We start from the raw sequence: 25458 nt of genomic DNA, 5'->3' as shown, positions 1-25458 counted from the left end.
AGGGTGACCACCCTACTGTGAATCATAAGAAGAGCTACTTGAAAAAGATGACACTAAATAGTCTAATAAGGTGATAACTCACCAGTTAACCCACTAAAGTTCCACTCATAGATCAACGTCCTTTCTATTACAATGACATGGTCTTGTAAAAATGTATTACCCTTGTTTGGGGCTTAGCATGTTATTCTTGAATGAGTTACCTGTATATGAGATTTAGCAAATTCTTATGTGTTACCCATATATGAGATTTTGTGAGTGCATATGTGTTACCCATATACAAGATTCAACATACTTGTATGTGTTACTTATATATGAGATTTAGCAAATTTGTACGCATTTCCCATTTATGAAATTTAGCATGTGTTCTTGTGTGTGCAAAAGAGATGAAGCATCAATGCATAGATTTGAGAATAACCCAGAAAGCATACCAAGCCTCCAAGGCTAAAATACTCTAAGCCATACTCATAATATGTGTTTACTACTCCATGATTGCAAGAATAAATTAGCAAATTGTATGCCCCCATGTTAAATCCATTTCTAAAACTTTAACAAGAGCTATGAATTTAACAAAGTATATGTACATCCACTAAGAGACGTTTCCTTGTGAGTTCCCCCAAGAGAAGACAAATAAAGGGAAATAATCACATAGCATGTAGAGAGCATGTGAGGGATCTACTAACTTCAAAGTCAATATGGTCATATGATAATATGTAAGTATTATATCAAATATGAAATATCATCATTCCCTAAAGGAAATAGAACTACAACACAATGGAAGGACACACAAGAGTTACAACAAAGAGTCTTTCTAAACTACCACCATGGAGACCAAAACAAATTGGTACTACCATATTGCAAATCCAAGCTAGAAAATACAAGGATATAGTTACGAACATTTATATATGTACACCATAAAAAATAACAACATATAAAAGACGTGTAGGGGGGGAATAGAATCAACCACCCTAACCATAAATGAAGGGGGAAAATAACGATTAACTTCCTAATTTAGGTCGGATTAATACAAAAAGAATTTTCAATTCATGAACTAATGCAAAAGGGTGAATTACTCAGACTTACTTCTCTCTCACCTCCACCTTAAGAGGGTTTTAGGCAAGTAATTATGCAATGTAAAGATGGAGTATTAAAAAAATGATAAAGTGTATTGAAATGAAGAACAAAAGATGACATAACTTGTAAAATATAAACATGGAAATGGGTTGAAACTATTGAATTTCATGTTTTAGACTAGAACTTGCAAGATCTCTCCAGTTCAGTAAAAAGGGTATATGAATCCACTACCTGTTCTTATTTCCAAGATTTGTAACCTACAAAATTAAGAGTTTTTATTTTGTTGTGGGGGTGGGGGATGAGGGGTGGGGTGTTGGGCAAACCCCGATTTAGGAATTAACCTTAAGATAGAAAATAGAGAATGGTAACAAGTATTAGAAATAGATCTAACATGAAGAAATATAAATCTATGAATAGGCTCTTGAATTAAGAATGCAATCATGCATGTAGATGCAATAACCTTGATGCAACTTCAAAAATCATTAGAAAGAAAACTAAAGTAACTAAAAACCTTCATGAATGAATGTACTTGAAACTCGCCTTAGCAATGAATGAAAGGATGAATGTAGACGATGTGAAAAGGATATTGAAAGTATAAAGGGAGTCTTGAATGTTGAAAATGCTAGATCTTGTATAAATTCCTTCAATTGCTTGAATTCGTGACTCCTTGATCTTAAATAGAGAACTTGCTTGAATACCTTGAATGCATGAAGAATGATTGACTGCTTGAGAGCTTTCTTGATTAGTAATGAATGTGGTGGATGCAAAATGAGGTAAATGGATGGGTTTGTAAAGGGCCCAAAATAACTTTCTCCTACAGACAAACTATACCTCAAAATTAACACCTTGAATTTTTCTAGACTCGGGACCTAAAAAGTGGCCCAAAATAGATCCCAAGTAAGGATGCGTTACATCCTTGACAAGTAGGGATGCACTATGTCCCTGCTAACCAAATACCAAAATCCTTGGGATTCCTTTGGGGTCCCAAAACATGTCCTAGACTTTAGAAATCAAGTATAAGTTTTGAGAAAATCTATTACAGTGTTGAGAATAGATTCCATGTAATTGGAGGAATGCATCCTACCTCGAGTTTTATGCCATGAAATAGGAATGCCAAGAAGGAATAAAGAGAGAGGAGGAGAAAAGGAAGAAATGCAAATAAATTATGGCCTCACATTAAATTGGTGATAAATCATCATTAAAATTAAGGTTCTTCTAATTTAAGGCAATACATACTTTTTTTCTTGTAATAATTTTTATTTATATAGAAATAGATATATTTGTTATTTAATAATTACATTTTTTCTTTTGGTGTTAATTGTATTTACTCATATTATCTATGATTATATTATCTAAATTATTTTATAATTTCTAATGCTATTTAATGATTTATATTTATTTAATAATTATTTAAATGTATAGTTTAATATTATAATTAATTATTCCTAAGGTTTTTATGAACACTTAAAATTGAAATGAAATTAATGATCTAAATATAAAATGAAAAAATCATTCAATTTTAAATTAATTCACTTAGCATTGTCTAAACATCACACACACACACACACACACACACACACACACACACACACACATACACTTGCCAAGAAATAATTTTTTTAATAAATGTGAACCTATAAAGGATCATGATATCCTTTCCCCCTCAAGAATGCATTGTCCTGATGCTTAAGAGTTATAGAGTAAGAAAAACATGATACACATTAAATAAATTGAAAAATGAAATTATTATCAAATTTATGAGATTTTACATCCTTAAAAATAAGTGTTTATGATATATTGTAAAATAAAACTTTATGCTAATCTGGTTTAATCATTTGTAAGATTTATCAAAATAATATCCCTCAAAATTAATAAAGGTTATAACTTCATCAAAATGTTCAAAATAAATATGAATAAAGTTTGTCCATTTCTATGTTGTCTTCCCAAGTAGCATTTTCAATTAAATAGTAGTCTCAATGTACTTTAGATTGGTCTGCCAACTAGTTATGTAACTAGTACTATCACCTCTTATGATTTTTCATGGTTTTATTATTATTGTTCATGATTCTTCTACCTGCTAAATATTTCAGTTCAAAATATGCTCAGGGTCAGATATATATTTGTGTGAACAATTGCACAACCATCCATAAATTATAAAATTTCATGATCAACTAAAGCTCGATTTCCTAATCTATTCCAACTCAAATGCGTTTGACATTTTCTTCCATAAAGAGGTTCAAATAGTGTCATGTCAATAGTTACTCGAAATGAGTTTTCAAAGAAAAATATACTAGTGGTAAATTATTTTCTCCTTTAGATTTCTTATCCATCTAGTACATGTGACGCAAACATTCTAAAGCTTAATTTTTTCTTTCTATTGTCCATTTTTTGGATGGTAAGTTGTAATGATGTTTAATTGTATTCCTAAAGCATATTGCAAAGTAATCAAAAAAAATATGTGAAGTGGTTTTAGCATCATTGTGTGAAATAATATTTCCAATTATTCCATGAAGTCTAACAATTTCTTTGATAAATTTCCTACCTATGGAAGGAGCATCATCTGCCAAGTTTCCATGAATAAATGGCTTTCCTTTATAAGTTTATCTACTATTACTGAGTTGCAATTGATCCTATATGATGTTAGAGATAATCCTTGAACAAAGTTCATCCTTATAATTTGTTATTTGTATTGTAGTACACTATGTGGGTAAATAAGTCATAATGGATGCATGTGCTCTTCTTTTATTCTTTAGCATTGAATGTACTTATTTTTTGTATATATCTAGTATATTTTTTATTCCTAGCTAGAAGAATAGTTTGTTAGGACTAAAATGCATCTTATTTACTCCAAGATGTCCCCAATAAGGTGAAAAATGGGATTATGTTAAGATGGTCTCTCTTGACATCTTGAGATGGAGATAAAATATCGAGCCATGATATTTTATTAAACATTTAGCTTCAAAAGTATATCATTCATACTAAGATTTAGTATAGGAATATTAAAAGTTGTCCTTAATCTATAATAGTACGGGTCTTAAACTGGTTCCACGGGAATATGTTGTTTCAAATCTAATTATAGGGTAGATATTCTCGTAATATGTCTTCTTCTACCAAGAGCATTAACTACCCTATTTTATTTCCCTTTGATGTATTTAATCTTAAAATCATGTCCATTGAGACAATCTAACAACTTCATTTTTTCTTGCATCTAACTGCAATTAGATAAAGGTGTATCTCAATCCTTGATGATATATATTTATCTTGAAAGGTGTTCTTAATAAAAGATGCCTCTATTTTTGTAGAGAATTTACTATGGTTGTTAATTTGAGGGCATGAGGTGCATAACTAATCTCATGAATTTTTAACTTTTGAGACTCGTATACAAAGATGTAGAGTCATCTTGCAAAGGAATCCTCATATACATTCTATAGATAAATATGTGACTATGGTAAAGTGGCCACAAGGATTTGGTAACTTTGGTATAGGAGATGGTGTTATCTTTGTATTGTCTTAAAAAGGACACACTTTATTTTGAGAGCTTTTAGCCCTCCTTAGTGTGGCTTTGGCCTCTCTTTTTCTAATCCATCTCACACTTTTATATCATCTCCCACCCTTCAATGTGCTCCTTTAAGCGTTGCATTACCACATTTTTGGTTATATCTTCCAGCAACTCCACTATTTCTCAATTCTTTTGGCACTTCGTCCAAGACTTCTAAAGGCAACTCCTCTAATATTTTTCAAGAAGAGGCTGACTTATTTTCAAAGAGGTCATCCCAAGTTAACCTATTTTTGAAGAGTTTGACATCATGTCAAACTATTCTGGAAGAGGTCGACCTTTGGAAGAAATCAACCTCTTCCCTGATGGTTTAGGGTTACAAGACCCAAAGTGTCTCGAAGTTTCCAATTATTTTATTTTACTCTCAGGTCGACTTGCCTCATTTTTCCATCCAAAAATTGGTAACAAAGTTTTGCTTGGGGTATTCATTTTTACATCAAGCATTACGAATCTATCAAGAAAATCAAGGCATTTTTAAGTTCTTCAAGCTAGGAAGCATCTCCTATAAAGTCTAAGCATTTCCTCTTTGCATCAAGCTTTTTCCTTCAAAGTGGTAGTGAAGTTTGGCTTCAAAGGAGGAGAACTATCATCCTAATTTATTCAATTTCTTTTATTATTCATCCATAGCATGTCGCATACATTACTATACATGAGCAATTGGCTTCTTTAATTTCCTTTTGGTTTCTTCAAGTCAAGGTTGTTACAATTACATACTTGATCACATATTACTGCATCTACAAAGGTAATTGTATCTTTTAGTTGGTGTATTCAATACTACTACATGCTATCATTACATTTACATTTTTAATTCAAGGTTGATTCCTCAATCTAGGGCTTGACCAAGGCAAGCCCTGATCCACCCAACAACAAAAACCTCAATTTTATGTGTGCAAGAGTAGGATATAAAACTTAAGGTTGCAAATCTGGGAATAGCTCATCGAATTATTTTTTATGAATTTGGGTCGACCTTGTTACAGTGCCTTGAGAAGATGGTGACTCTGTAGAAAACCTTTTGGAAGGATTTCCACAAAGTTGACCCTGTTGGATACAATTGATTAATTGTGTGTTGTCTTTGATGTTACACAAATGTCATATCAGTTGATAGAAAATGCTTACTGAGCTCACTTGGTCAGTGAAGATAGTTTTCCTTGTCTACCGAGCATTCACTGGTTTCCTCTAAACAGATGACAGCGTCTTCTGAGCTCACTTAGGCATCGAAGAAATTGAAGAAGAAAAGAGTGTTAACCGAGCTCACTCGATTAATGAAGGGAAATTTGGATAGAGTTAGTTTTCATCGAGTTCACTTGGTTGCCAAAGGATTTCTACAAGTTCACAGTGTTAACTGAGCCTCTATTGGTTAACACAGAGAATCATTTCAAAGTTAGTTTCTACTGAGCAGGGTCAGCTTACAAAGGATTTTTCTTGTTTTGGTATATGAAGCTTAATTACTTTATGTATTTGATTCTAGCTTACTATGGTGATGAATATTGGTTATTGTAATTTGAATTTGGGCCGACTTGACAATTCGAAAGGTATAAATAAAATGTCAAGTTGAGATTTCCAATGTGTGTGCAAGTGTGTTGATTGAATTGAAAAGAAAAGAGGGGGAGCGAACTTGAAGAATAAGCAAGTATCCTTGTGGAGAAAGAAAGTAATATTCAATCAAGAAGGATCAAGTTTAAGCAGAAAAGAGATCTGCATTCAGCAATTCAGTTGCATCATAATCAGGTCATTTCATTGTTACTCTCTAACCATTGTAACAGTGATCTAAAATATCTTAAACAAAGTTGGTTTAATAGCTAGTTGTAAATCCTTTAACAAGGTGGAAATTCCACTAAATTGTTTTAAGACCTCTTGCAAGGCCACTCTTAACAGTGTGTTTTGTAACCTTTAATAAGGTTGGCTACTAATAGGGCTCACTTCAGAAGAGTGGAAAACAATAACTAGTTACATTAGTGGTTTTTCCCAAATTGGGTTTCCATGTTAAATTTTGGTGTCTCATGCGTTCATGTTATTTCTCTTATGCTTGCAAGTTAATTACTTATAACATCTTAAGATTCACAAAAGTAATTCACACTCTACATTTACCGAGTCACTACATTTTCTGTATGTTTACCGAGTAACAATAGTAATCAATTTTCTTAGTCTAAATTTTATTATTGACATCTAAGGGATTTGGGATTTATTTTAGTAGTAATTAATTCACACCCCCCTCCCACTCTCTCAGTTACTCCTATATTTCCAACAATTGGTATCAGGGCATTTGGTGCTTACAGGAAAAGTTTCAAGGGCCTAAGCTAAAGATCGGGATGTTTTACAAGAGAGAAATTCCAAAGCTAAATAGAGACAACTTTTTAGTATGGCAAGGACTCATGAGACTTCATTTTGCCACCATTAGTGATTCAGGCTACAAATACCTTGATGAAGAATACAAAACTCCTACTGGCACATTATCTATTAGATATCTTGCTGAGAAAAAGAACCATAACATCATGATGATTGATATTACATCTGCTCTATGATGAATTTGTTGAGATCAAAGACTGTAAAACTACTTTTGATATGTGGAACAAACTAAAGGACATCTATGGTGGTGATGATAATGTAAGGAGAGCCAAAGTAGAAAGCCTTAAAGGATAGTTTGATTAGATGAGAATGAAAGAAGATGAAAATGTTGCCAAATATGTTATATCTTGAAAGAGTCTAGAAAAGGAAAATTTGATGTGAAAGGTGATGAAGGTATATTCTTAGGATATTCTTGTAGAAGTAAGGCATATAAATGTTTGAATTTGTCTACTCATAAAATCATAGAAAGTGCACATGTGAGAATTGATGAGTTTGCAGAAAAGACTGAAGAAGAAAGTAAAAGGGAACCGGAAGATTATAAAAGATTTGTTTACTTTGAACCTGATACATTACCCAACATATCTAACAATAAGGAGACTTCACCTCCCGAGTCTCCCATAGCTACCGAGTTGCAAGAAGAACAAACCAAGTCACTGGGACCTAAGTCACAATCTAAAGCTACCGAGCCAATGCCTACTGAGTCTGAATGACCCGAGCTTGAAGTTGAAATTCAAAATAAAGACAATACAATTCATTCAAAAGGCAAAGAACCTATATTGGCGAGGTATGTGAGAATGCATCATGCATCTGATCAAATTATTGGAGATAAATTAGAAGGTACTATGACAAGAAGAAAATTAAAAGGTACATGTTTACTTGCTAATTTTGAACCTAGGAGTGTTAAGGATGCTATAGAAAATGAAACTTGGATTGAGGAAATGAACGAAGAAATAGAACATATAGAAAAGAACAAAACTTGAACTCTTGTTCCTAGGTCTAAAGATAAAAATGTGACTAGAACAAAATGGGTATTCAAAAATAAGTTGAATGAAGATGGACAAGTATCAAGAAACAAAGCTAGATTAGTGTGTAAAGGCTATTCTCAAGAAGAAGGAATTGATTATGGTGAGACTTTTGCCCCTATTGCAAGATTAGAAGGTGTTAGGACCCTACTTGCATATGCAACTCATAGAGGATTCAAAGTATATCAAATGGATTTTAAATCTACATTCCTTAATGGAATTTTTGATGAAGAAGTCTACATTGAACAACCAGAAGGTTTTGTTGAACCTAACAAAAGGGATGTGGTCTACAAATTACAAAAATCACTATATGGTCTCAAACAAGCTCCTAGATCCTAGTATGAAAACTACTTGATACAAATTAGTTTTCAGAGAACAAATGATAACAGTAGTCTATACATCAAGGAAGGACCATACAACAAAATTGTGTTGGCAGAGATATTTGTGGATGATACTCTATTTACAGGAAATGATGACCTATGCAAAGCATTTTCAGAACAAATGAACAAAGAGTTTGAGATGTCCATGTTTGGTGAAATAAAATTCTTTGTTGGATTGCAAATACAACAGAACAAAAATGGTATCTATATCACCCAATCCAAGTATGTAAAAGAGATACTCAAGAAGTTTGGTATGGAAGATTCTAAACCAGTTGGTACCCCCATGTGTACTAGACTCAAGCTTACCAAAGATGATGACTCCAAAGAAGTAGATCAGACCTTATATAGATCAATGATTGGAAAATTACAGTATGTAGTTCACATAAGGCCTGATATTGCCTTAGCAGTTGGGATAGTGGCAAGATTCTCAGCTAAACCCAAAGAAAATCATATGATGGCAATCAAAAGAGTCTTGAGATATCTAAAGGTACTGAAGACTATGGTTTATGGTACAAACTTGGAGGAAACCTAGATCTAAAGGTATTTATTGATGCTAATTGGGTAGGAAATCTTGATGACAGAAAAAGCATCAGTGGTGGAGCTTTCTTTCTTGGTAAAAGACTGCTATCTTGGATAAGCAAGAAGCAAAATTACACATCCCAATCTACAGCAAAAATAGAGTATGTAGCAGTAGCAGTGAATTGTTCTACCATTGTTTGGTTCAAACAATTGCTAGATAGAATGAAGGTTGAAATCAAAGAGCTAGTAATCATGTATTGTGATAACACTAGTGCAATTAACATATCAAAGAACCTAGTGATGCATTCCGAAACAAAGCACATTTCTATAAAATATCACTTTGTCAAAGAACTGGTGCAGGACAAAGAAATCGGATTGGAATATGTCCATACAAAAGAAAAAATTGCAAACATATTCACCAAGCCACTACCTAAGGATGCATTCTTGTATCTAAGAGGTAAGTTAGGGGTCATTCCCCTATTTGAAGCTCACTAAATAAAGTTTAGTGATATATCAACAAGAACCAAGTTAAGGATCAATCAGTTGATGCAGCATAATCAATAGAATATTGCATATGAATCAGTACTCAAGGTACAATGATACAAATTTGGCATGTGTTGTCAAAGAGGGAGAAGTTTACTGTCATATCTTTATCTTTCTAAAATTTTGTAGAGGAAGAAGTTTGAAAAGAACTTATGCAAAGAAAGAATATGACATAAAGAAGAAGTTCTTGTGTAAAATCAAAGAGGGAGAAACTTTCTGTCAAAAGGAATCTTGTTTTCAAAATTTCATTATGCTATGATATGTTGTGTTGCCATCAATGCCAAAGAAGGAGATTGTTGGATACAATTGATTAATTGTGTGTTGTCTTTGATGTTACACAAATGTCATATCAATTGATAGACAATGCTCACCGAGCTCACTTGGTCAGTATAGATAGTTTTCCTTGTCTACTAAGTGTTCACTGGTTTACTCTAAATAAATGACAATGTCTATTGAGCTTACTCAGGCGTTGAAGGAATTGAGGAAGAAAAGAGTGTTAACCGAGCTCACTCGGTTAACGAAGGGAAAGTTGGATAGAGTTAGTATTCACTAAGTTCACTTGGTTGCCAAAGAATTTATGCAAGTTTGCAGTGTTAACCGAGCCTCTGTTGGTTAACACAGAGAATCATTTCAAAGTTAGTTTCTACCGAGCAGGGTTAGCTTACAAAAGATTTTTCTTGTCTTGGTATATGAAGCTTAATTACTTTATGTATTGATTCTAGCCGACTATGGTGATGAATATTGGTTATTGTAATTTGAATTTGGGCTGACTTGACAATTTGGAAGGTATAAATAAAAGGTCAAGTTGAGATTTCTAGTGTGTGTGCAAGTGTGTTGATTGAATTGAAAAGAAAAGAGAGGGAGTGAACTTGAAGGATAAGCAGGTATCCTTGTGGAGTAGGAAAGTAATATTCGGTCAGGAAGGATCAAGTTTAAGCAGAAAAGAGATATGGATTTAGCAATTCAATTGAATCACAATTAGGTCATTTCATTGTTACTCTCTAACCATTGTAGCAGTGATCTAAAATCTCTTAAATAGAATTGGTTTAACAGTCAGTTGTAAATCCTCTAAAAAGGTGGCAATTCCATTGAGTTGTTTTAAGACCTCTTGCAAGGCCACTCCTAGTAGGGTGATTAAATCCTCTAATAGGGTCACACCTAACAGTGTGTTTTGTAACCTTTAACAGGGTTGGCTCCTAATAGGGCTCACTTCAGAAGAGTGAAAAACAATAACTAGTCACATTAGTGGTTTTTCCCAAATTGGGTTTCCACGTTAAATTTTGGTGTCTCATGTGCTGATGTTATTTCTCTTATGCTTGCAAGTTAATTACTTATAACATCTTAAGATTCAAAAAAGTAATTCACACTCTGCATTTACCGAGTTACATCATTTTTTGTGTGTTTACCAAGTAATAGCAGTAATTAGTTTTCTCAGTCTAAATTTTATTATTGACATCTAAGGGATCTAAGATTTATTTTAGTAGTAACTAATTCACCCCCCTCTCTCAGTTACTCCTATATTTGCAACAAACCCATTCTCTCATCCTCAATCGGAAAATAAGTTTCTAGGGCTTTTCAAGGATTTTTATTTTTTTCAAAGATCTATAGTCAAATTTTTAGTTTCAAGTCTGGATCCATACTTTTCAGAGAAAAAATACACTTTCTTCTACACATTTCAAGATGAGTCTTCTATCTTTCATTTCAATTCATAAATTTTGGAAAATTTTCATATCTTAATTAGGTTGATTGTATACATTCAAAATCTAAATTTACATTATTTAGTAAATTAGTTTAATTTTGCATACACATTATCACACACGGGCTAAAGAGATTATTTCCTTGTTTTGTATTCCTTTCCACAATTCAAATTCAGTATTAGCATTTGTTCCTTCGATTACATTTTGGTAAACTAATTTGGATTCGAGAAGGAATCATATTAGGAGATTCGCCCTTTCCCTACACACATAGTTTGAATGCTTTAGTGGAAAGTGGAGGTCCACATCCTATTAATGTGCTTCCATTTACCCCCTTAACAATAATTTCCTTTAAAATCTAGAAGGCCTTATCAAATTATTTTCTCCAAATAATTTTTATTTATTTTTACTTTGCAAAATAGTAATAGGGCTAGATATCCTTGAGAAGTCTTTAACAAACCTTCTATAGTATCTTGCCAAATCCATGAAACTTCTTACCTTAGATACATTTTAAGGTATTGGCCACTCAATTATTCCTTAATCTTATCAATATCAATGACAATGCCTTTAGTTGAGAAGATATGCCCTAGATAATGAATATTTCTTTTAAAGAAATCATATTTGGATACTTTTCCAAATAGTTTGTATTTTCAAAACCTTCCCATCACCAATTATAGGCAAGACAAATTTTTCATTTCATTTTTGGAATAGATTTAGATGTCATCCAAAAATACTATCACAAACTTGTCTAGATAGTCATTGAACACAATGTTCAATAAGTTCATAAAGACAACTAGGGTGTTGATTAGCCTAAAAGGTGCTATTGTGAACTCATAATGGTCACACCTAATTCACAATATTTTTACTAAGAAACCTTCCTCCTTTATTCTTAATTGATGGTATCCTAATTGAAGTTTGATCTTAAAGAAAATCATTTCTCCTTTCATTTGGTCAAATAAGTCATCAATTTGAGGTAAACAAAATACTAAGATGGTTACCTTTCTCAATATTCTATATTTAATGCAAAACCTTAAGGTTCCATCCTTATTTTTTACAAATATTACTAGAGCATCCCAAGTGGAGACATTAAGTCTCATCAATCCTTTTTCTAACACTCGCAATTGTATTTTTAGTTACTATAGCTTGATAGTGATCATCCTAAATGAGGATTTTGACACATGTTGTTCCTAGTAGTATTTCTATTGAGTAATCAAATTCTCTTTTTCATAGTAACTTTTGTAATTCCTAAAGACAAACATCTCAAAGTTCAAGAAAGGTTTGTTCTCAGAATTTAGAGCTTCTGGGTTTTCCTTTTTATTTAAGGATACATGAAGATTTGGTTTGCCCATTTCTTTTTTCTTCTTTAGTTTCATAGTTGAGATAGATTCTATGGCTATGCATTTATATATTAATGTGTCATCCTAAATTGTAAGCACATAATTCTTGAACAATTTAAGGATTATTTTGTGCCAATCTTAGTGTTCTTTATATGGAAAGACATCGTATGACACTTAGTGGATACCTAAATTTAAATATGGGTTCTCTATTCCTTGTAAACTTATTCAAAATCAAGCTTAGCTCTTATTTACAAGTGTACTCCCCTCTTTTTCTCCAACCCCACTATTCATTTCATTGCCTAGGCCTTATATAATTATTTGTGAACTTCATGACCTCTCCCAACCTTAGAATGAGTTGCTCTTGGAAATAAAACATCTAACCTATGATCTTGACACCCGAGAAAAATCTTGACTTGTTCCCCAAGTTTCAAAACACCAATATCTCAGCCCAAATTGATCTCGAAGGTCTATGATAGTGCTTTGGTGGGCAATATGGTCTCATAGGCAGCTTGCTCAAATCTTAGCCCCAAAACTAATAGTTTTACATAACCCATACAGGTTATGAGAAAATATTATTATGGAATTTTAAATATGTGTGGTTCTTCAAAATGCAATTGTGTTATGGAAAATAAATTTGGTTCTTCAAAACATGATCGTGTTTTGAAGGACCACAAGTTTTTTCTATTTTTTTAGGCTTGGCAAAGGCTTAGCTTTTCAAATCCTAGAGCTTATGAGTTTTAAATAATGTGATCGTGCAATGCAAAGGTTTGGATTTTTTTTTGATGTGGTCAGTTTTTTACCAACAACTTGATGCACTTATCTAGTTAGGTGGGCCTATGGGTTACTTTTTTTGGTATCATTTGTCAAGGTTGTTTGACATTTTTATCTGTGAAGGTGAAGATATTATTTTTGAATATCGATGATCTATCAAAAGCCCACGCTAATGAAATATTTGTGTAAGGTATTTCAAAGTAAAAAGTTGTATTTATGAGCCAAGGGTGGCCATGTTCGATTAAATGTCTGAGGGTTTTGGCAACTAGGGGTTGGTATTTGAAGCTGATAGAGGTTTCCATGAATGTTATTTACTTTTCAACCACTCTTATCAAATTATATTTTGCATCAACTCTTAGTGTCATCCTCCTACATGCACCAACATTATATCATGCCTTTGATTATGTCAAATATGAAGACTTTTGAAGCTATACTTATTACTTCACATTGCAAAGGTTGCTTCTAAGTTGCAAGGAAAGTTTCTTCAATACGAAGCATTCAATTTTGAACCCCTTTTATCATTTCAAGTGCAATAGAGATCATATTTGTCTCTAATTTTCTCTACTAGACTTGTCTTAGTAGATAGTTTGAATTTCATGACTAATCAGAGTTTGACTTGAACGCTACAAAAAATGTACATATTTTTGAGGTTCTTTTTTTATTATTTATAGTAGCTTAGACCTTGCAATTGCAATTTTCTTTTGTCTTGTACTAATAAAAAAAATCTATTTTTGCATCTTCTTACATTCAGCTATGTAGTGTGTTTCCTTTCCTTATGTTGAATGATTTCCTTTACTCTTCTTAGCTTATATATTGTGTTAGATTTGTCATTTTATGAATTTTCTTCCTTGCAACATGTGTTAAGTTGTAATCTTCATGTGTGTTCTTAGAATATAATTAGATTTAAGAAATGTGCATATTGAGGTTTTCATTTATGTTATGTGAAATTATAGGCAGAGAGACCCAAAATTTCAATCAGGTGCATTGTACACCATTCCCTTTCCCTTTTATTATGTCATTCTCTATTTTCCCCCAAGTTTTGTTTTAGGTGCACCTTGATTGTAAGGGTTTGACCTTCTAGAGACTCAACCTCACATTTCAAGTTTCACACTTCGAGGTTGTTTCCATGTTTTAAAAGATTTTTAAGGTCATTAACACTCACCTAAGACAGGGTACAAACTTTTGTGACAACAATAACTTAACAAATAAAATGTCATTGATGTAGATTCATTGGGACATACCAACCTCAACTAAAGGGATCTCATATTAGATCTGTTACTTTGACTCATATTACTAGCAATTTAATGGTTTTGACTTAATACTAATTGTGTGTATTTATGGTTTGACATGCTACTATTCCAAACTCCATTACCATGAAGGACAATAAAAAAAAAGGGTTTTTCTTGGTCTTCCAATCACATAACTCCACTACCCTACACTTGGTCTAGAGAAGGTAAGAAGCTCTCCATCTTTCTTGAAACCATTTTTCCTACATGCCTCCTGGCTAAGTCTATTGTGAAATCAATTTGTAAGTACTTATATTCTTCCACTATCTCCATAGAACTCTTAAAGTTAAAGTTGATTTGTTACCGCTTCCTCTTCAAAAACAATATAATAACGTTGGCTTTTTTTTGTTATATTCATTTATTCCAACCTCTAAAGCCTTCAAATATTTTCTCAACCCATGAATAGGTTTTGCAGTTATGATAAGTTCATTTGTATTAAAAAAAAACTAAATTTACCATGCAGCCAGCTAATTAGACATCCTCTAGAAAGTTGGTGTTTAACCATTCCTCTAGTATATCAATATATAAACCAAACAACTTGGAGTAAAGAGGACACCTATGATTGATTCCAATTTCACTTTAGTTTTAGTTTGATCTTTAACCTATTTGTTAATTTTATGGACAACCATTCTATACTCTTTTTGAATTCCATAATCTCTTGTTCTATTCCAAAGCTTGTTTTGAGGAAGAATGAAAAGTTTTGTGAAATCAAAAGAATATTAAAAGTCCTTTCCACTTTGGTTGTCTCAATCTTTCCATTCAAAAATTCGATAACAATGAAATAATTATTGGTAGGGTGCTTTGACCTAAAACTAGCCTATCTCTTTGTCCTTTTGCTCTTTTTTATGTCAAACTATTAATTGTGTGTTCTATCACGCTCTCAATTTTTTTTCTAAGAAGCAAAATTGCAATAATAATACAATAATTATTTATAAGGAGCATTGATATCATCTCTTTGTATAACAATACTAATTATCCACTCAATTTGAAAAGCTCATTTCTATAATGTTGAAGATTCTTTACCAAGTCTCACACATAAGCACTTGCTAATAATGCCTTGGTTGATATCATCCACTGAGAATATAACTTTATTTTAGTGTCAATTATGGGAGAACTCTTTTCTTATGTGCTTGTTTATGTAGAGGAGTTTCATATAATCATCATATGTATCCTTAATATTGTTTTCTATTTTGAATAGTTCCGACTAAAAGTGTTTGGAAATTAATTATCACTATTTGTTTTCTAAATTGACCACTAAAGTGCAAAGCTCATATGTGTAATGTAGATGAGAACTCTTTATATTCATAAATCATTCGCTGAAAATAGCTTTGTTGTAGCATCAAGTATGGGAGAATTACTCATCTTTCGAGCTTGTTCATAAAAGAATTTTCCATAACCACCAATGCACATCCTTGATATTATTTTTTAAAGCATTTAGAAGTTAATCACCAAGCATCTTTGATATTATTTTCTATTTATTTTTTATATTGCCCAGTCACTTAGAAAGCTCCTTTATTTAATGTTAATGAAGATCTTTTATAAATGAAAATAATCTTCAAATAGCATTGTTCTGGTGTTAGTTATGGAATGACTACTTTTCTTTCTTCTTTTGAATCATCAATGTATAGCTTTTATATTATTAGTTCCTGAGACTCAATTAAGTGCAATTTGACTGCCAATAATTGCAAATTCTTACCATTATAGTTGAGGATTAGTTTTTATTTGTAGTAATTAAAATCTGATTTTATAAACTTATGAGCATTAGAACAATAAAAATAAATTAAAACATCTGTATGTTTGGAAGACGGTTTTCCGAAGCTTCAGATCTTACTCCATGGCCATTTTATTCTTGACAATTAAGCAACATGACTCGGTGACTGACCCGTGATCCATTTTCCATTTGCTTCTTGATCTTATTCGAGCGGTGAGGGTTTGATTGAAAATGTCTGTCGCTGCTGTGGCAGATGCATTTACTGTCAAAAGCCCTAATTCTGGCCATGGGCGATACAGAGGGACTGTTGGAAACTGCGAGTGACGATTGTTGTTGAATGAACCCTTGTATTCTAGGGCCTTGATGCATTTGCGGGCACCCCGTAGCACAATTTGTTCTTTATTTCCACTTATATTTCTTCATATCTTTTTCTATTCGTTTTCAACTTAGATTAGGGTGCTCAAAGCTAATATTTTACCGGCAGTTGCAAATATTTGTTACTACAGAAACTAGAGGTTCCAAGCCAGTTCGCGTGTTTTTAATGTATTGGTGCTTGAAATGATTCTACAAAACAGAGGCATGTGTCAAAGGTTCAAAATTTTCAGGGAAGTAATGCAGATTTGTTGAAATTAGGGCTAGGGTTTTACATTTCCCTCATTTTGTAGAACAGGGCATTTGTCTGCAAAAATCTTGATGGGCATTTGTCTGTAAAAATCTTAATGCCGAGTTGTAGATATTTGTGTCTACATGGATCTCCGATGAGAAATTTTCTCCCAAATTATTGAATATCAATGCTCTTTTGAATTCAGTAAAGAATGGAGCGTGAAAGGGTTACTTGATTTTATTTTTATTCTGGTTGCAAGGGATCCAAAATTTGCATATTTTAGCCCGAGGGATGAAAAATTCACGACTTCTATGATGTTTTTAAATCTGCGAATTTTAGCCAGGATTCGGACCTGAAATCTACATTTTTTCTTTTGAAAATTTAATGCAGATTCAATCCATTGATTGATCTATTTCTTGTTAACTCTGCATTCAGGTGACAAATTCTTGAAACACCGCGTGATATCAGAGCCAGCGGTAATATTAAGGGATCAGACAGACGAAGGCAAATGTTTTATTTTGGGACGTTCGTTCCAACGAATTCGTGTGTGATGTGGCACACAAATGTTTGTCGGGATGACTGCCAGGTGGGATTGCAATGAATCTCTGTCAGCTATCACTGGTGCACTATTGACAAAGTTGGTTCTTGCAAAAGGGAGCACAAATATTGTGTGTATTTGATTTTTTGGTTTCCTCGTAATTATTGTTTGTCATCTCTATCATTATCCAAATAGAACACGTCTAAGGATCAACCATTTCATGAAATATTTCATTTTCATCCTTCCACGCATAAAACAAATTTGTTTGCACTGAGACTCTTTGTCGCAGTATTGATGTCTGTCGGTTTTCTTCTTATGGCGTCCACGTACTCACGAATTTCGTTTTTCTCACCTTGTCAATTGCACATCTTAGAGGCTGTAAATAAAATGGCACTTAAATGAGATTCTTATGATGTAGAACAGTAGATTACATTATCTCTACTTCTCGTCCATGGAAAGGGCTTTTTATACCCTAGAGGAGCGGGACTGAGGCACTTTAGGGCCTCATTCTTTTGTGGGCAATGGCATTCTGTGTACATGAGCTTCTCGCTACTAAACTTCTTAGATCTCACTTTATCTTGGCAAGGTGCGTACTCGTACTACTTCAAGCTGCAAGGCTTGAATGCCACTTTTTCTTCTTTGAAACTCTCGTTAGTCCCCACCGTAATGGCGAGCTTCAAAATCTGGTGAAACCGATGAGGAGGATGATGGTGACAATGAAGCTTTTAAGCAGCTGAATTGCAGAGACCTAAGTCGGTCTTGGTCATTTCTGATGATGGATTCTTGGCGTTCTGCCAGGCACCCAACAGGTAAAACAAAATCACAGAGCCCCACGAATTCATAGATCCAATTTATTGACTAGTTGTTTGCCAAGCTTTTATGCGCACATTATATAAGGTAGCAAAACTCGTTGTATGCCAAGTTTTTAAATGAGATAATGGATTTTTACCTTTAAAAATAAAAGTGCCTCTATACATGATTTAAGACCTTAAAGTAGTAACTACAATTAAATTAGTACCCACAATTGTATTATAAGTTATTATGTGCAAGCGTGGTCATATATCTAGTATTTATTCATTTTCACTATTCAAATACACTAACTATAATTTATTAAATATATATTTAAATTATATTTATTGTTACATATGATCTGAAATTCAATGTATATATTTTTAATTTTCTATCATTTTTTATTTTCTTGATTGGTTAGTATTGATTTTTCAACTTTAAACTTTTCTAATTTTCTGGGAAAAAAAGTGCGCATATCTTATAATGTTTAATTATTAGTATTAGTAGGTTTGATAGATTGGGTTTAATTAAAAATTCTTCCTCACATTTGGTATCCTTTTTTTTTATTTACACTTAAATGTACAGTTTGATTCAACTCTTACCTAAAAACTTATTTCACTTGATTAACTTTTATTTCAAAACCCACTACACTAAAAACAGGACTTTGATGCTCAAACCTTTATTTTCTATTTGTTTTTGATTTACACTTAAATGTACAGTTTGATTCAACTCTTATCTCAAAACTTATTATACTTGATAAACTCTTATTTCAAAACCCACTACACTAAGGACAGGACTTTGATGCTCGAACCCTTATTTTCTTTGTTTATTATTTTGCAGCAAAAAGCAAAAATTATATGAGAAGTACAACAATGATAGAAATATGTGTTCTCTAATATGTGGACAGTTCTCAACGACCTTACAACCCTGTCGTAATGCACATAAATCACACATGCCAGTTGTTTCCTCATAGGACGCTTTATGCGGACTACAATATGAGAGGACGAAGATATTTCCTTGTTTCATATGGTCTGGCCTCACCCGATCCCTTTACATGATGGATGCTGCAGCTTGGCATGATAATTCAAAACACAGTACAAAACAAGCAGGCGGCCTGCCAGAACAATTCATGCAAACTGTTGGAAATAAAACCATCAATCTTAATGATTACCTGTAAATACTACATTTATTTAAAATGAAGGTAAGTGTGACTCAGATATATTGAAGTGGGATTAACATATGACCAAGAGCTAATTGTAAAAACAAGATGCAGAACATGTAACACATGTTATTATAATATACGGTTCGTTGATAACGATTAGACCTGATTTTACTGTGATGGACCACAAATAAGAGAAAACAAATACAGTTTATTTATGTTAACTGAGATATGCGTCTGACATTTTTACAGCTTAAGCTTCTTGAGAATGAAGACTTTCACTATTTACAGAAAAGGTTGTGAAAGACTAGCTCCCAAGTGCTTTTTGCAAGGAACTAATAGATAGCTTCTGCAAGAAGATGGTTTGGGAACAAAATTGTGGCAGTTTTGCAAGGCCCGATGATCATATAGACAGCAGAGCATTTGACAAGGCCCCCAATATTTTGAAATAGGTGTATGACGTCCAACTGGCACATTTCCTTGAGGCCAAGTTCCCTTGACAAGAGACCCCGTCCCCGGTATTGATACAAATTTATGGCATTCCATGCCCCATCTTACAAGCGTCGGTAATCCCTGTCACAAGCGGGATAATGATAGATCTACTAAAAAAAGGCATCCTTCCTTTGATATGGCTGAGGAATAAACAATGGCTTTTCCTAGTTTTAACTTTCACTCTGATTTAAGATTTGATAAGACCAATGTTATAAGAGATCCGCTCAATCTGAGACTTAAGTAGGCTTCCAAAAGAAAACCTGGGTTTTTCTGCAGTATCTATTGGGCAAGATCTAGGAGAGCAAGGCACATTTTTCACTTGGAGAATTGTATCGCCAATTTCTTTTCTCATGGCTTCAACAATCTTCATGTCTACAGGATTTCCTGAAGCATCTGTGACATAAAAAACATTCAGTGCTTTATCCCCTCGTGTTGTCACATCAGCCCTTGTAACAGATAAACCATTTTCTCGGAAAATGCGTGTGATATCTGAAAGCAAGCCAACCCTATCACTAGCACAGAGCTCAAGGCGTAGCCCCTGTTCAAAGATGTTTAAATTGACGCAAAGGCAGAAAATGATCAATAAACAAGATCTAAGAAAAAGAAAACAGGTAATACAAATTCAGCCCAATAAAACAAATATCTAGAATTGTCTTCACCTCTGATACCCTTCGTTCTATTGCAGCCTCTAAACATTTGATTACCCGGTGTTTTTCACCTTCAGTGTCCAGGGTACATCCATCCATGTGACGGATGTAGTATTCCTGCAGTGTAACCAGGAAGCAGAACTTGAATAAAGCTGGGGCCCTGATGTTAAAATGAATTACATCTTTCGCATCAGGGACTATGAAATAACATGCAATACGTTTAAAATAGCACTATTAATTGACAGTTTGCACCTACTGACCACTTAGCCAGAATGCAAACTGAAGTCAGGGCAAAGAGATGACTAAAAACCTCTTAACTCGGCCTACCTGTAAAATTTCTACTTAGTTTGCTATTCTGGTATTATATACATACGCCACACAGAATGGTGGAGATCGGTCCTATTACTTGGGGTAAATCTCAACGAATGGTCCATGATAGTCTGTTCCGTTCATAATTAATTTCATTACTAGTCCTCCTCCTTAGTCAGAAATTTCGTAATAAATCAGCAAAGCGTTAATTTCACTAGTTTTCTCTGAGTGCCTAAGTCAAAATTATTCTAAACCACTGTGAAATAGTATTTTAAGCACGGCAGAATCCATATGGGATATGGGTCGCAGGGTAAGATCAAACTTACACACAAAAATGAACGAATTAAATCAGGTGAGTAATGGCACTTTTACCTGCAATGCGCATGATCCACTGGAATTGACGCTTGCATGAAAGACCACATATTGCATATCTGTTAGAGTGCAGACAGTATCGAACAAAAGCTTAGGCCTATCCTTTGAGTGAATCGTAACCACTGAATACCCCTTCTCAATGCAACTGTCTATTGTTATAATAGGCTTTCCGTCTTCACCCAGTGAACTAGTTTCAGGGCCTTCATAATCCCTATCAGCAAACATCATCTGGTGCAACCGACGTTCTGTGTGAGTTAAACCAATTGAAAAATCTGTCTTGACACCTTTTCTATCATCATTTCCCTTCAGCACATTGGACAGCTGCTCCTTGATAGTAGCCAGCCGGTCTGGGTCTTCAATGGGTCTAGAGGTCAAATCATCAGTGATATAGACCACGCATGCAACTCTCATGTTATGAGTCCACACTTCTGCTGCCACCACATTGCAATTCAGATTGGTAAGCACTGCTGAAATCTCAGAAAGAAGACCAGGCCGGTCTGTACCAGTCATTTCTATGGCAGTGTGTTCCCCAATAGACTGAACCCCTACGGTGCGCCCCAAGCATGTCCTCACTTCCATGGTGGAAGCTCCCCTTTTTGCTCCCAAAGCCTAAAATAAAACCTTATCTTAGTATATCTAGTTATTTTGGATCTCAAAAGAGCAAAATACAATAAAAACCAGGTGATGCGAGATTGGGGAAGGAAGACAAGAGATGGGTGTGGCTCTACTACATTTTAATAAATTTACTGTCCATAAGACATAGGTAGCCAGACCCTTGGAACAAGTCTCGGGCTGACTATACCTCAGACAACTTCCTTTTAAACATAATTTTATTACTTCGGGTTACAACATAATCAAGGATTTAATAATTGGGAACCATTAATTCACCTGCTGAATGTAATCAATCATTCTCTGGTCCGTCAGCTTGTTGCCCAGCTGATCTGTTACATGGAACACTGCAGGGGCAAAAACATGTAGACAAAGTGAGTCCAACAATAGCAGGCTTGCCACCAAAGTGGTGCCTTCCAATACAATAGCAGGCTACCAACAGGTGTCCTTTAATACAAAAAATAAATCCGGGGCTCGTAAATCAAACCCCAATAAACTCAACAATACGCTACTTCTAAAGGTAAAAATAGTCCCGACCTAATTATTCTAGTCCAGAACTTCCAACAAAATGGCAAAAGGCTTAACCAAACTACACAGTTACATTTATCAGAAAAATTCATACTAGTAGATGCACTGAGGAAACCTTAAACATTTAAACGTGTTATAAAACTTACCATCCATAAACCAGCTACCGTCTGAAGAAATGTAAGCTTTAGAGATGACTAAATCAAGATCTGTCAAAACTTGAACTACTTCCAGAAGAATTCCATGTCTGTTAGCACTGTCAACCTACAGAATATGCAAGTAATTACATCATGGGTTTGTAAGATTCTCTTTATTCTATCTTTACACCATTAAACCCCTTAGAAACTCACGAAAAGACCATTAAGCCGTTACTCAAAATAAGCTATATGACAGCAACATTCCTCGTTGAGAAACCATAAAAATTGTGCTTACCGTCACTAAGGAGCAGTCATCATATGTATCATTGTCTATACAGACCCTGCAAAAACAAAACACCTTTAGAAACAGAGAAAACAAACAGTTTGTGCTTAAAATCACAAATGCACATGACCAAACCACAATAACTTGTTTCTCACATGGGCGGGTGGATTCTTTGGCTCAGACTCTCATATTCAGGATCAAAATAGGGCCAACAAACATTACTCTCCATGTCTGCAAAACCACTTTTTAATCAGAATAATTTCTCCTTGCAATAATTCTAAATCCCACTAAGGCAACAAAAAGCTTCAATAAAGTTAAAACATAGACAATCATAACTACTTACTTCACAAATTTTTCTGATTCCCTTCCCTTCAGCTACTTTGAAGTCGTATCCAGATTTTCAATAGACACAGAACGCTTGATGCTGCTAGCATCAAAAACATCGTCTACACAATTTTCGTGTCTCTTCCAAGAAGATGTACATAGAAACAACACCAGAAGGCAAAACAAGAAAGAAGATTGTTCTCCTTCAACTTATCTACAAGAAAGATGTCGACCAAGTTGAACCACTCAAGTAGCTTTCCCATATGAAGATCCCTTTTAGCCTTCGAACAAACTAAGCCAACCAGTTTGATCTTGCTCTAAAACCAAATATATCCCTCTGTATTTCGCCCCTTCCAGACAAATACAAAGCACTTACTCTCTCTGGTACAAATTAAAGCAGACACACGATGGATTTCTCGGCTTTGCAAGTACCCTCTTCAATTCAGAATCCTTTGTAGCTCTGGGCATTTAATAATAAAAAATCCGATGTGTCTTCTGCAGGTACACATGGAATTAATTAAACATCCGTCCTCTGAAACTGATAAAATCCCTAATTAAAATAATTACCCATATGACAAACAAAGGCTAAATGACTTTAAAATAAAACAAATAAAAGCTGTCGCCTCTCAGTACATTAAAAAGACTACTCCTGTACTGAAACTGATAAAATTCATCAATAAAATAATTTGCCCATATCACATACACAGAATCGTTTCTCTGAGGTTTGATAACTTATAAAAATAAAACAAACTGAAAGATGTGCCTTATCGCTACATTAAAAAGCCTTCTCAATACCGAGGAATATACAAATGCATCTGCAATGCCAGGCCACACAAAGAAAGAAAGCTGGCATATGCTTTGAAAACTTTGCCCAAAGAATAACATTAAAAAAAATGCATAGCAGGGAACGGTAAGGCTTTATGCCTTATATTTTAATCTCCACACCGCATCAAGATGATCAAACAAATCAGATTGGCCTCAAATACCTCCAGAAAAACAGGGTAAACTTTCAGAACACCTTGACTGCAACCTTACACAGAATATTTTCTTTTACTTTTACCAATCCCTATCTACACCTTATATATATATATTTCACAAAAAAACTAAAACTCTTGTTCTTAAAAAAGAATGCGAGTTTTCCTCTTCCTCGCGCGCGGATGGCGCTAAAGAATTTAACTACAAGTCTAAACAAGATATCTTCTACTCGGCCAAATTTAGCGTGAAACTAAAGGGAAAATCCGCCGAAAAGATTTCTCGCCACTAAAATTAACAGAAAGAGCCCAAAATTCATCACATCCTTCACAAAAAAATTGCTCGCTATAGTGTCCTCTTAACATTTCATCAACTCAGAGCACAATTTATAAACGAAGTCTCAAATGATAAAGATTACACTGTTCAAATTCAACGAATTTCCCGTTGTGTGCGGCAGACGAGATCGAAACAATCAGAATCTCTTCGCAACAATCTTATCACAAAAAACATTCAAATTCGAGAAAACTTTCAAATTTCCTGAGCAACTAATCCTCGAACTCCAGCAAACACATCACAAGTCTAAATGCTGAAGCTTAAATGAATTTAAAGACCCCGCCGCCGCAACAACAGTTTCTAAGGAACCAAAAGAAATTGTTTTGAAACAATTTTCTTTTCATTTTAACTGTGCATCAAAAAAATCAAATTAAAAGTTACCTTTACGGAAAACTCCTCCAGAGATCTCGCCACCGACAGGCGTTTCAGACTTCAAAACCAACCCTAAATAGAAATCCCCTCGTATTCTGCCAAATTGACCAAATTCTCCGTTAGATGCATTGAATTCATTGAAAAAAAGATTCAAGTCCAAGATCTGACGCGACTACAGAGGAGGGTAAGAGCACAAAAATTCTAATTATAGCGAAGAAAATATTCACCGGTAACTGTAAATGATGCGGTTAGTGCCGTCAAATTATCACGATCAATAAAAGGTCAAAGAATCTCGCTATTTCTCGAGGACCACAAAAAACTATTTAACCTATGCAATTGTTTTTTATATTATTTTTTTCGGTGTGAGGTGGAATTCGGCAACGTGTCAGAAATTGACGTTGCAAGGAGTTGTACACGTGGCCACAAATTGACGTTCCATGGAGTTGTACACGTGGCCACAATGCAATGGGTCTAGACAAAGGAAAGCACTAGTGGTGGCAATTCTAGTTTTATCCCATGTGTGTGTGGAAACAAGAATTTGTGATTCCAATTGATTTTGTAGTCTTAAGTTTTCTACCAACTTGGTGATAGAGATAAGGTGGACAGCTAACATGGTTTTGGGTTATAACTGGGGATATCAATTTTTTAATAGAATTTGATATGCTATGGTTGTTGTTGGGATGGAGTTGTAGAACACATGGTGAGGTGATGATGATGAGATGTTGAAAAGACTTTAGGTCAAGGTACTTTTAGATTT

The 25458-nt window shown here is 34.1% G+C and overlaps 1 protein-coding gene across 4 annotated transcripts; it reads right to left on the bottom strand.

Annotated features, from left to right (window-relative positions):
• Nucleotides 1-19517: 19517 nt before the first annotated feature.
• LOC149537848 (ACT domain-containing protein ACR3-like) lies at nt 19518-25014 on the bottom strand. 4 transcript variants are annotated; one of them, XM_089799255.1, is made up of 10 exons: nt 24929-25014; nt 24711-24796; nt 23044-23519; nt 22856-22931; nt 22713-22758; nt 22430-22544; nt 22035-22102; nt 21147-21755; nt 20478-20582; nt 19518-20356 (listed from the first exon to the last, which is right to left on the bottom strand). In XM_089799255.1, exons 4-10 carry the CDS (start codon nt 22927-22929, stop codon nt 20006-20008), a joined length of 1368 nt encoding a protein of 455 aa, XP_089655381.1. In that variant the 5' UTR covers nt 22930-22931; nt 23044-23519; nt 24711-24796; nt 24929-25014; the 3' UTR covers nt 19518-20005. The 4 variants fall into 4 exon arrangements, with proteins under 4 accessions (XP_089655381.1, XP_089655379.1, XP_089655380.1 ...); XM_089799253.1 differs by lacking the exon at nt 24929-25014 and having other exon boundaries at nt 24711-24848; XM_089799254.1 differs by lacking the exons at nt 24711-24796; nt 24929-25014 and adding an exon at nt 23949-24571.
• Between the last annotated feature and the right edge of the window lie 444 nt (nt 25015-25458).

The sequence above is a fragment of the Cupressus sempervirens genome, chromosome 9 (assembly GCF_028749045.1).
Source record: "Cupressus sempervirens isolate cs-2001-9-10 chromosome 9, ASM2874904v1, whole genome shotgun sequence".
NCBI classification, from domain to species: Eukaryota; Viridiplantae; Streptophyta; class Pinopsida; order Cupressales; family Cupressaceae; genus Cupressus; species Cupressus sempervirens.
This window is presented reverse-complemented; position numbering and strand designations above follow the sequence as displayed.

Coding starts and splice junctions, on each gene's coding strand:
- LOC149537848 (XM_089799255.1), bottom strand. CDS start 22,929: ATGGAGAGTAATGTTTGTTGGCCCTATTTTGATCCTGAATATGAGAGT. Junction 22,103..22,429: donor CGGTAGCTGGTTTATGGATG/GTAAGTTTTATA, acceptor TTGCCCCTGCAG/TGTTCCATGTAACAGATCAG. Junction 20,583..21,146: donor GTGGATCATGCGCATTGCAG/GTAAAAGTGCCA, acceptor GTTACACTGCAG/GAATACTACATCCGTCACAT.